Source organism: Podarcis tiliguerta, assembly GCF_965153285.1.
Source record: "Podarcis tiliguerta genome assembly, chromosome: 3".
Classification (NCBI taxonomy): domain Eukaryota; kingdom Metazoa; phylum Chordata; class Lepidosauria; order Squamata; family Lacertidae; genus Podarcis; species Podarcis tiliguerta.
In genome coordinates, this window is record NC_139536.1 from 18013772 (window position 1) to 18026314 (window position 12543).

Below are 12543 nucleotides of genomic sequence, written 5' to 3' on the forward strand. Positions count from 1 at the left end.
AGTAGCCACCCCCGCAAACGCCATGGCCCCAACCTGACCCTCCACCACTACCAGTGGGGTGGTGACTGAACTCTAGGAAATTCTGGTTGTGGATCTTCCTTGTCATGTCTAATTGCACCTTTATTTCTATTTAAAGGAGATATAGGAGAGGTAGCAAAGAGTTAGCATACAGTGAGCAAGCAGCTGGCTTTATGAATGGGAACACTTTATCCATCATGGTCTCCTCTAAGGTGTATTTTACCTGAAGACATTTTCCTGTCTTCCCTTTTTCTTTTTGAATTGTCCCTGAGAGGATCAGTGCAAGAGCTAACATGCCCTTTAGCTGCATTTTTTACAAAAAAAAAACCACACCAAAAAACTTTTTTTGGTTTATTTTTTGCAGTGCCATTAGATCACCCGATAAAGTGAAAGAAGCTGCAATGACCTTGATATTGTTCTTCCGTAATTATGTTCCAAGACGGGCATGTTCTGTTCTGCACAATGTATTGCCTGAAAGATGTTGTTCTCTTCTAATCTATAACATAGAAGGAGGAGCTCACTTGGCAGAAAACAGCAAAGACCTAAATCAACCTCACGGAGACGGATTTCTGCGGAGAGAGGAATTTGCTGTGATAGCCTTGATTAGTGAAACTGACTAAGTAGCGAGCTGGAAAGCAAGTGCTGAGGGAATGCAATCTGAGTTATTCAGACTGAAATCCTACACTTACCTACTTGGGAGTAAGTCTCTGAGAACTCAGTGGGGCTTACTTCTGAGTAGGCAAGTAGAGAATTCCGTTGTTATATGTTGGTGTGTACACACCAAACATTTGAAGTGTGTTTCTCACCCCAGAACCCTGGGAGCTGTGGTTTAGCCATCACAGAGCTATAGTTCTCACACCCTAAACATACTACAGTTCCTAGGATTCTTTGGCAGGGAGTGTTTTTAATTAAAAGCATATACACAGCCTTTGGCTGCAATCTTGTACGCTCTTAAGGTAAAGGTAAAGGTACCACTGATCATTAGGTCCAGTCGTAGCCAACTCTGGGGTTGTGGCGCTCATCTCGCTTTATTGGCCGAGGGAGCCAGCGTTTGTCCGCAGACAGCTTCCGGGTCATGTGGCCAGCATGACTAAGCCGCTTCTGGTGAACCAGAGCAGCGCACGGAAACGCCGTTTACCTTCCTGCCAGAGCGGTACCTATTTATCTACTTGCACTTTGACATGCTTTTGAACTGCTAGGTTGGCAGGAGCAGGGACCGAGCAACGGGAGCTCACCCCGTCGCAGGGATTCGAACCACCAACCTTCTGATCAGCAAGTCCTAGGCTCTGTGGTTTAACCCACAGCGCCACTTGCGTCCCAAGTCTTTTACCTGGTAGTAAACTCCACTGAATATAGTAGGATTTTCTCCTGAGTAAACATGTGTAGGCTTGCTCTGTTAAAATGGTAGTCTGTCTTGTGCTACTGTTCAGGGTGAGCAATGGGAGTGTACAGAAATGCCTTCCTTTTCAGAAGGCTCACAATTTAAATTTCCACACCGGTTAGAGTGTAGAAAGGGGAATGATTGAGGAGAGGGGAGCACTGAATTCCTTATTTCTTGCTCCAGGAAAACCTAAGAGCCAGGTTGCAGATATTTAAACCCTGAACCTTTCTTAACACTTCCCCACCAAAGATCCCCTCCTTTCTAACCCCACCCCACCCCCATCTTATTAAACCATTGATAAAAAAAAATCTGCAGCCAAATCCCCTCCTGTTGCCTGTTTCTAAGGGCTGCTCCAGGTGACTTCTTTTCTCAGCCTTCATTCTGATTCGCTTGCACAAAGCTTATGCGGAGGTTAGACTACATCCAGTGTTTTCTGAGTGTTCATTCTGATTTGTATGCAGGGGGGGTTATATGGCACTGGACATTCACCCTGCATTAATTCTAGTGTGCTTACTAGGTGTTTTAATGTCTTCCCATTAATCTTACGTTCATTCCCTATTTTTCAGTGCATTTCCCCATCACTTTCCTAATCACAAAAAACTATTAATTTTCTGAAAAGGTGACAGAGCACTTTAATCTAAATTAATTACACAAAAGTAAATTTTGCAGCATGCACATGCATCTCTCCTGCAAAATACTGACAGCCTGAAGCCTAACACAAAGGAATGCTTTGAGCCAGATTTCTTCCTCTGCATTGGCCCAAGCCCCTCCCCCTCCCTAAGCAGTAAGCTCCTGTGTCAATATTGCTCATCAAACTGCATGTGACACTAACGAGGGATGGATGGATCAGTCTATTTCAGGTCCATGGCAGCTTTGCATGCATTCACACTTAATGTGTTCTGCATGAGTCACTTCCACCTCATTTCTGCATTACTCTACAAAATTTCTTTTTAATAATCCATACAAAAAATCCTATTTAAATACATATGTGTATTTTATCTCAATGCACACATGCCTAAGGATGGCTTGATCATAAAATATGCATTTAAAACACATTTTAGTAAGTTTGTTTGAGCTGAGACCTATCACAAATTTCAGAGCGTTGTGAAATCGAAAGGATAATTGTTCTCACATCTGAGGGCAGGTTATTTTCCTTCAGGATTCACAGAAACTGAATTCCTCAAGCATCTCTGTGTAAAATACATAGTTAAAGGTATGTGTATCTTCCCCCCCCCCCACCAGAAAACTCAGTGTACTGTGCATCCTGATTAGGATCGGGACCATAACAGATGGGGACCAGATTTAACTCTTTGCTCTCACACCATGATGTAAGTGAAAATCCTCTTCCTCAAAATTGCTATTTGGCACAGGAGAGAAATTTCCATCAATGCAAAAGTGAACATCTTTGCTGTGCTGGATAGCAACTTTGGAGGGTCGGGGATGATTCTCATCCTGGCCTGTCCTGATACCAGAATCCATAAAGAAGTAGGCAAGACTGGTCAGAAGTCTCAGGACCACGGAGAGCTCCAAGTGAACAGCTTGCTCCAAAACTAGTTGAGAGCACATGGAACCTTTTAATCAATGCCTCTGCTCTTGGGCTCCACCCCATTGTGACTAACTAACCTGACATTCTTAAAGGGCCATCACTCTTCCCTGGAGACTTGCACTTCTCCTCCCTTCCCTAGCCTCACACCTGGTGCACTCCTTGTGCTGCTGAACTGCTGAGATCTTGGAGGTGGCATTTGATGCCTAAAGCCCTGGGGCAGGTGCCTGTGAGGTTCTACACTCTGGCCCTACAGATACAGGAGGTTCTTCTGGGGGTGCTTTTGTTCCTCAGCCTGTCATTTCATGCTCTCAATCAGCTGCACAATCAGAGCACCCTACACTTGCTCTGGCTTCTTGGCTACAAAGTCTGCAGCCTCTGACGTGGAGAGGTTGCGGCTGGACTCTGACAGGAGTCATGACAGGGAAAAGGGGGGAAACAACTGCAACAGCAACAAAAAAACAACATATGGCCTATGCATCTAAGTCAAGGCATTCTGCATTCAGCACCATTTAGCAACAGCAGCACAACCTCCACAGGTGTAGCTCACCTAAGAGGTGTGGTTTTGACAAGGGCAATGGCATACTGTACGGAGTGAGCAAGTGAGCTCATTGCGATGCCTCAATGCTTCAACATACCTTCCCTCATATTTTTCCACTCTTGCGCCATTTGTGCCTTTTACCTAATTTGCACATTCCCACCTTTTTAATTATTAAAGTAGTCATGCCGTAGCACTTACATTAAAAAGCCTTTTAGCGTAAATTTCAACATTGATTTTGAAAAACGCTGCCTTTCCACTTGGTGCCATTTTATCACCGTGGGGGTTTTCCCCTCCTTCCTCCGCTTTTCACATGTACTTATTCTCCTTCTACTTTTTAGCCTTATTCGAGAAATTGCATAATGGTCTGAAATTTCTAAAAAAGTGTGGTAGCACACATTTTAAAATGCAAAAAAGAGAGGTAGGTGCTCAGATGAATTGCCCCCTTTCTACCCATAAGTGTGGATTAAACACAGGGGGAGATATACGCACACAGTAAGCTCTATACTCCTCCTCTTCAGCTTAAACATTTTAAAGTAATTTCCAGGACCGGCTGTGTGCTAAGTATTGCAATCAGTATGTACTTGAGAAATTTGATACAGTCAGAACCTTGTTTGATTAGATCCCTCTTCCTCCAACGCCCCCGCCAGCCACCTCCTGGAGCCGCAACATTAAAAAATAGCATGGTTTTGGAAGTAGCTCTGGGTCTACAATGACCCAGAGAAACTCTGTGACACCCCGACTCTAGACATCCTTTTTATTGTGCATTTGTTATTAACTGTGCTCAAGATAGTATTGGGCTTGTTATATGCAATCCCATTTTAAGTACTGTTCATGCCTGCAAACGTTTTTGGGGTGGACATACTGCTTTGTTTCAAACTGGTATATGTCCCACTACTTCCTGTGTGAGAGCCAGTGTGGTGTAGTGGTTAAGAGCGGTGGACTCGTAATCTGGTGAACTGGGTTCGCTTCCCTGCTCCTCCACATGCAGCTGCTGGGTGACCTTGGGCTAGTCATACTTCTCTGAAGTCTCTCAGCCTCACTCACCTCACAGAGTGTTTGTTGTGGGGGAGGAAGGGAAAGGAGATTGTTAGCCGCTTTGAGACTCCTTCAGGTAGTGATAAAGCGGGATATCAAATCCAAACTCTTCTTCCTGCTGAAACCGTGTAACTTTTTATACTGGGTGTGGGGTGGGGGAGGGGGAGGTGTCCTGCCTTTGTTCCACTATAGTGCAAAAGTGCTGCTTCAGATTACTATAGAGTGATAACACTGGCAAAATTCTTTTTAAAATTGTTGGCTTTAGATGTGTTTTGATGTACTTTAATTACTGTTTTTAGTTTGTTTTTATTCCTTTGTATTTTATAGTGTAGTTTTTTTTTAAGTTTGTAAACTGCCTTGAACCCCAACTTGGGGGAAAGCGGGATATAAGTACTTTAAATAAATAAATACACACTGGGGAAGCATTGCAGAACAACCAACAAAACAGAATGGTGTGTAGACAGCCCATTATAAATCTGCTACCAATGCACTGTTATTGCATCAATGGCACGTCCAGAATATACCTGCAAGAAAAATGGGGCTGGGGCTCTGTCCTGGCCTACAAATGAAACCTAGGCTTAGCTCATAATCATAGAACTGTAGAGTTGGAAGGGACTACAAGGATATTCTAGTCCAGACTTCCTCAACCTCAGCCCTCTAGATGTTTTGAGACTACAATTCTCAGCATCCCTGACCACTGGTCCTGCTAGCTAGGGGTCATGGGAGTTGTAGGCCAAAAACATTTGGGGGGCCGGGTTGAGGAAGCCTGTTCTAGTCCAAACTCCCTGCAATGCAGAAATCTTTTGCCCAACGTCAGGCTGAAACCCACGACTCTGCGAGTGCCATGCTCTTACCGATGGAGCTATATACTGATGCTCTTCTATGCAACTTAAATATTAAACCAGTCTAGGTTTAGTTAGAAAATACCCTGTTCTTTTAATTTTAATGCAATGCCCCATTACATCCGTCACTTTACTCCTGAATCTTTAATAGTACTTTAATTAAAAATCTGGAGTTGAACCACAATGCTTTACTTTAGGGGAATCTTACCCACACGACGGTCCTGCCTAATGCTACTGAGCTGATGGAAGAAGAACGGACTAAATCCCTATCCGTATGTTCAACAGAATGCACACATGAGGGCTTAAACTGGGGAGGGGGAACAGGCACACACATGCAACCCCCTCCCCGGCATCTCTGTCTGCCTGGGTTACGCCTGTCCCCAAACTCCCCACATTCAACAGGAACGTCAGGCAGGGGGCTTGTAAGCGCATTCCTACATTGTGCAAAATGGACCTCTCGATAAGACGGCATCGGCAGTGAGCCCTCACCTGCAGAGTTGCTCAGAGTTGCTCACCTGTATAGCTCAGCCGGGTATATAAGGGGTGAGGCGATATTTCACAATAGTGAAAATAACATACAAAGATGCATCGTATAGGGTAAGCCCTTGCGTGTTCTTTTGAACACGTTAACAGGGCTGTAAGTCTGTCTCTTCCATAAGGCTAACTCAAAATATTTTGCTGCCTGGTGCAAAGGACATGAGGGCAGGTAAAGGTAAAAAGGTAAAGGACCCCTGGATGGTTAAGTCCAGTCCAAGGTGGCGATGGGGTTGTGGCGCTCATCTTGCTTTCAAGCCGAGGGAGCTGGCATTTGTCCGCAGACAGCTTTCCGGGTCATGTGGCCAGTATGACTAAACCGCTTCTGAGGGCATCCCACATACAAAAACCAATTTGGTCAGGCAGTTGAATAATTTTGATGCTGGTGGTAGGATATAGTCCTCCACAACTCCTGAGGCAACAGGCTGTTCTTTTTGTGGGGTGGGAAGAATACATGTTGTCGAGCATATACAGCTCCCGTCGTCCAACAGAGCAAAATGGCCAGGGGGTTATAAGACGAACAACCAGGGGGTTGCTGCTGCCTGAGGCAGTCGCCTCATACTGCCTAATGGTAGGGCTAAGTCTGCCTTTTCCTCTTTGCGGCATCACAAATTTGAATCTTCCATGTACAGTGGTACCTCGGGTTACAAACACCTCGGGTTACAAACACTTCAGGTTACAGACTCTGCTAACCCGGAAGTAGTACCTCAGGTTAAGAACTTTACCTCAGGATGAGAACAGAAATCGCACCAGCGGGAGGCCCCATTAGCTAAAGTGGTACCTCAGGTTAAGAACAGTTTCAGGTTAAGAACAGACCTCTGGAATGAATTAAGTTCATAACCAAAGGTACCACTGTATTCAGAAGTGGGCTGCCTACACACCATGCATTTAGAACGCATCTAAAGCACGCAGCTTCCCCCAAGGAATTATGGGAAGCGTAGTTCATCCCTCATTGGAGCTACAATTCCCAGCACCCTTAACAAACTACAAGTCCCAGGGTACTTTGGGGGAAGTAATGTGCTTTAATTGTGTATGTGGCCTAAAGTATTAAAAGGTGGGTGGTGGCACCACTACCCATGTGTCAAAACATGAAGGGAGTCTCTGGGCCATTCTGCCTCACAAGGGAGGCAGAAGCTAGAGAGCCTGTGCATAGCACACTGCAAACAGATTGTGACCTCTTTATGCACAAATCAGGGCTCTCTCGCTCTCTCGTCTAACGCAGGGGCTGAAAAGTTGGAATCATAGGACCGTGGAGCTGGAAGGCGATGTGCAGCAATCCTTTAGCCAATGAATGGGAAGCCTCGTTCTGTCGATCCAGAGAACCAATTAATCTATCTCTTTATTTTCTCAGATTTACATGAAGTGATGGGACTATCCTCTAATCTCGCAACTTCTGCTGCACTGAAAGACCCAGAACTGCTGCTTTCCCTCCCGGGGTTCATCCTGGCTTTCAGTGCAAATGGCAAACTGGCTCACATCTCTGAGAATGTGTCCCACTTCCTTGGATTTTCTGTGGTAAGTCCAGGCTATCGCAGATGGGGGGGGAGCCAAGTTTGCCTTGCTTGATCTAATCCAGGCATAGGCAAACTCGGCCCTCCAGATGTTTTGGGACTACAACTCCCATCATCCCTGACCACTGGTCCTGTTAGCTAGGGATGATGGGAGTTGTAGTCCCAAAACAACTGGAGGGCCGAGTTTGCCTATGCCTGGTCTAATCTAATGCAGTACTGTCGTTGAATTCAGCTAGCTATCTCTCTCCAAGGTCTAATTTGAGTTTTTCCCCAAACCTTTTTCACTACGATCAACTGGAGGCAAGAAGGATTGGGGCTGAAATTTATCAACCTGCAAAACATGCTAACGTTTGCAATGGGAAATGTCTGTGGCATGAAATGCTATGGTGTGCAAGTAGATCAAAGAAGGCAATTTCGCTTACAACTCCTAAAGCTTTTGTTAGAATATTTAAGGTCACACTTCTCCTTCAAAAGTTTCTAGTTCTCAAGGTTTCACTTTAAAAATATCATGGCACACAGCTACATGCTAAACAAGTTGCCTGACATCATTCATTGGCTGCTATGATTTCTCATGCTCTTCTTGCAGGTAGAACTCTTAGCCCACACTGACTCCATCTTTGACCTCTTGAACAGCCCAGCAAGCGGGATTGTCCAGGAGAAGCTTGGTTTTGCCCAGCAGCACCCAGGCACTGGTAAGGACAGATCTTTGCAGCTGGGGGATAATTAATATTTATGTTACACAGCATCATCTCAGCTGGTTAGCATGGTATGCTGAAGAAATAAACATCAGCGTCCGATTTCATATATTCCTTTAATGTGAAAAGCAAAGTTTCCTTTCTTTTTTTTGTTCTTTGTTTCTTGTCTATAAAAAGAAATATATTCCACCTTTTATCAATTGATTTCAGGGTAGTTTAGAGTCGCACACAAATACAATAAAAACAAACATCCATTAAAGCCACAATAGAACAACAGAATACTGAGATCAATTCAAATCAGCCAGCGCATCTAAAAACCCTGGGTGAGCAACACCAAAGCTTAACCTGGAATCTGAAAAATAACAAAGAAGGTTCCCGTGAAGCCTTGTTGAGGAGGAAGTTCTATAAACAGTCAGTCACAGCTGGTCTCCACGACCCACCTCACTTCTGGGGCACTCAAAGGCATCAGCAAATTACTTGCATACTTGGAAAGTTAAAACAAGAAAAGTTATTCCTTTAGGACAGGAGTTGGGGAAACACTGCAGATGTTCCTGGACTCCAGTTCCCATCAGCCCCAGCCAGTATGTCAGAGACTATGGGAGATGTAGTCCATCAATATCTGCTGTGCCACAGGTTGTCTACTCTTGGTTTAAAAGTAAAGGGACTCCTGACCATTAAGTCCAGTTGTGGATGACTCTGGGGTTGCGGCGCTCATCTCGCTTTACTGGCCGAGGGAGCCGGCGTACAGCTTCTGGGTCATGTGGCCAGCATGACTAAACCGCTTCTGGTGAACCAGAGCAGCACACGGAAACGCCGTTTACCTTCCCGCCGGAGCGGTACCTATTTATCTACTTGCACTTTGACGTGCTTTCGAACTGCTAGGTTGGCAGGAGCAGGGACCGAGCAATGGGAGCTCACCCCGTCGCAGGGATTCGAACCTCCGACCTTCCAATCGGCAAGCCCAGGCTCAGTGGTTTAGACTACAGCGCCACCCGTGTTCCTCTTGCTTTAGATGGTCTTAACTCTAACTGCAACCTGGGTGTAAAATGCATCTTCTCAAACAACACGGAATTGGGTGACAAGTCATTTTCTTTCATCTTGTCAGACTAGGGAGAGTGAATGTGGGACCTTCCAGATGTTGATGGACTAGAGTTCCCATCACCCCTAACTAGCAAGACCAATAGCAAGGGATGATGGGAGTTGTAGTCCAGGAGCATCTATAGCTACAGATCACCCATCCCTGTATTAGACCACAGAACTGGATTTAAAATCGGGTTACACAGAGAATGAGTTTTGTGTTGGTGTACTTATTGCAAAAAGGAATCGGAGTAGCGCCTTCAAGTTCCTGCCTAGTATCAGCCCTCACAAACCTCAATCTGCCTCTGAGCTTTAAGCATCCTGATTTATTTATATTTTAATTGCTGCAGAAATTGAGTTCATCACTGAAATGCGCACTCTGAGAGCCTTTCAGGTGAGGTATGGAAGGAACCGTTTGATGTCTGTGCGTGGCAAATTCCTCATGCTCAACCCGCAGTCGACCTCCTCCTCTCCTGCCCTGACCTTTGTTGCCTTCTGTACTCCTGTCACACACCTGTCAGAAGATGTAGATGGGGCTTCCAAGGACTCCTCATTCCAGAGCCAGCACACACTGGATATGAAGATCGTGGAGATGACTGGCAAGTAAGAAAAATCCACTATTTGAGCAGTTTAGTAGGGCCAGTATGGATATTATTTATGATATAATTTATTCAATTTATATCCTGCCCTTCCTCCCGAAGCCAAAGGAACCCAGGGTGACAAGCACATCAATTTTAAAAACAAACAAAACATTTTTTGAAGCATTATAAGACCAGTTAAAAACATTCTATCAGCCATTGATTTCAGGGTTGCCAGGAGCAGCAGTTTCCAGGCATCAAACACCGGGGCAAAAGAAATGTTTTTCAATTGTTCCTGAAAGTCAGTAGTGATGGAGAGGGATGCATCACACAGTGACAGCATTCTACAAACGGACTGAGTTGCCAAATGACCAGAAAAGAAAACCTGCCCTCTGCTCCTGTGTTTGATCTGCAATCACTAGCAGGTGAAGATTTTCATGGAAATCAACTGCTGCTAGAGCTTTTGGTGGCCGGGCGTAGGCAGAATCACACTTACCTGTATAAGCACAGGAGCAGAGGCCAGTAAACAAATAAGTTGGCAATCCTATTCTAGGCAGTGGTGTTTGCTTGCCACAAAAGATCTGTTGTTGCCTGTTGTGCTTTCTTTCCCACTTAATGATGGAGATACCATAGTATTGTGTTATGTACTGAGTTGAATAGGATCCAAAATGCAGCAGTCTGATTGGTCCTAGAACAATGCAGCAGTATGATTGGTCCGCAGAAGCCACCCAATCCAGCTCCAGGTGGAAGTGAATCCGCAACCTGATTGGCCTATAGGAGAATCCTGGAATTAGCCAATCACGTGCGGCCCATTGTGTAAATAATGTATATAAAGCAGATATTTGTGGAGAACATTCATTCCTCGCTACTATGAGCTGAATAAAGAGCATGAAATCCACACTCAACTCCAAGTATATTTCATATTGCTTAAACTCTTCCCTGTTTTCTCCCCCTCAAGCGTTATTTACCATCTTGGTTATCAAAAGGAAGAGCTGGTTGGACAGTCTTGGTACCATCTCCTGCATCCTGAAGATACTGGAAGAGCTGTAGAGATTCACAGGACTCTGAGTGAGTGTTGTGCCTGAGACAAGAATGACTAGGAAGATGGAAGCAACATCCACACCTCTTTAACAGTCATGGCATCACTCAGAGAATCTTGGGAGCATTCCTTCGCACATCCCTATGGAAAACAGCGGTGCCTACTTCTAAGTAAACATCCATAGGCTTGCACCATTGGAGTGCTCTCACCGCATAGTATTAAGCAAGCTGGCCACTGTTTTTTTAGACTCGGCTCTCATCTATGATTTGGTGAAACAGCTGGCCTAACTTGCTGGGTGTTGTATAGACATATACAGTCATACCTCGGGTTACAGACACTTCAGGTTGCGTTTTTTCGGGTTGCAGACTGCCGAAACCCGGAGGTACCAGAACGGGTTACTTCCGGGTTTTGGTGGTTGCGCATGCGCAGAAGTGCTAAATTGTGCTTTGCGCATGCACAGATGCGCCAAATCTCAACCTGAATGTGCACAGATACGCCACTGCGGGTTGCAAACGTGCATCCACTGTACTAATGGAATTTGGGGTAAGGTGGTTAGAGAAGAGGTGGGGAAAGAGTACAGGGTGCCTGCATGTTCAATACTTTTGTAGAAGAGGGTTGTTATGCAGCTAGCCACCTTAACTTTAAGAGACCGCAAGGGTCAGGTAGCCTCGATACTGGCAGCAAATCTCATGTGACATTGTACCTCTGATAGGTAGCAGTCCAGCCTCTGCCAGATTTGAATGGCTTTAAAAGAGGATTAGATAAAGTCATAGAAAATAAGGCTATCAATTGTTTGCTAATCCTGATGGCTATATGATTCTATCTCCACTGTTGGACACAGAATACTTCTGAATACTGATTACTGGGAAATGCAGGGGAGGGTGCTGTTGTCCTACTTGCAGTTTTCCTAGTCATATGGTTGACCACTATGAGAACAGGATGTTGGACTTGATGGGCCATTGCCCCGATCCATCAGAGCTCTTCTTATAATCTAACTGGGTCCGTGGACCAGAGCCACAGCTGTCTTAATTGTTCGAGCTGGCCTTTGGGGCTCAGGATTATGTTGGCATAACTGCTTTGCAAACTTGTCAATATAGAACAGTGGCACAACGTAATTTGTTGACTGCTGTTCTTCCAGTTATCAGGTGTTCTATGGGCCTATGTTTAAATGAATAACCCTTTCTTATTTTTGCAGTTTCAGTGCACGATTCTGGGAGACACATTCGGCACACGGTAGTCCGTCTACTCTGCAAGGACCTGAGTTGGGCTTGGGTGCGAGTTCTTGCGATAAGGGAGAATGGAAAGGGAGGAGAGCTGATCACTTGCACCAACCACATTCTCAGGTAAAGACATTCCCTGCATAGTAAAGGGACCCCTGACCATTGGGTCCAGTCGTGCCTGACTCTGGGGTTGCGGCACTCATCTCGCTTTATTGGCCGAGGGAGCCGGCGTACAGCTTCCGGGTCATGTGGCCAGCATGACTAAGTCGCTTCTGGCGAACCAGAACAGTGCACGGAAATGCTGTTTATCTTCCCGCTGGAGCGGTACCTGTTTATCTACTTGCACTTGATGTGCTTTCGAACTGCTAGGTTGGCAGGAGCTGAGACCGAGCAATGGGAGCTCACCCCGTCAAGGGGATTCGAACTGCCGACCTTCTGATCGGCAAGCTCTAGGCTCTGTGGTTTAGACCACAGCATCACCTGTGTCCCAGTAATATTCGAGGGCAATTCCCAACTATGGTGCTTCCTT

General features: G+C 45.4%; 1 protein-coding gene across 3 annotated transcripts in view; it reads left to right on the forward strand.

Annotated features, from left to right (window-relative positions):
- Window positions 1-12543, forward strand: part of LOC310674133 (neuronal PAS domain-containing protein 4-like) — a 34521-nt gene that overhangs the window by 15041 nt on the left and 6937 nt on the right. For all 3 annotated transcript variants that reach the window (XM_083433052.1, XM_083433053.1, XM_083433054.1), the window contains 5 exons: window positions 7246-7409; window positions 7992-8097; window positions 9528-9780; window positions 10714-10823; window positions 11990-12137. In XM_083433052.1, coding sequence (XP_083289178.1) covers window positions 7246-7409; window positions 7992-8097; window positions 9528-9780; window positions 10714-10823; window positions 11990-12137 — 781 coding nt within the window. The remainder of the gene's footprint in view (window positions 1-7245; window positions 7410-7991; window positions 8098-9527; window positions 9781-10713; window positions 10824-11989; window positions 12138-12543) is intronic.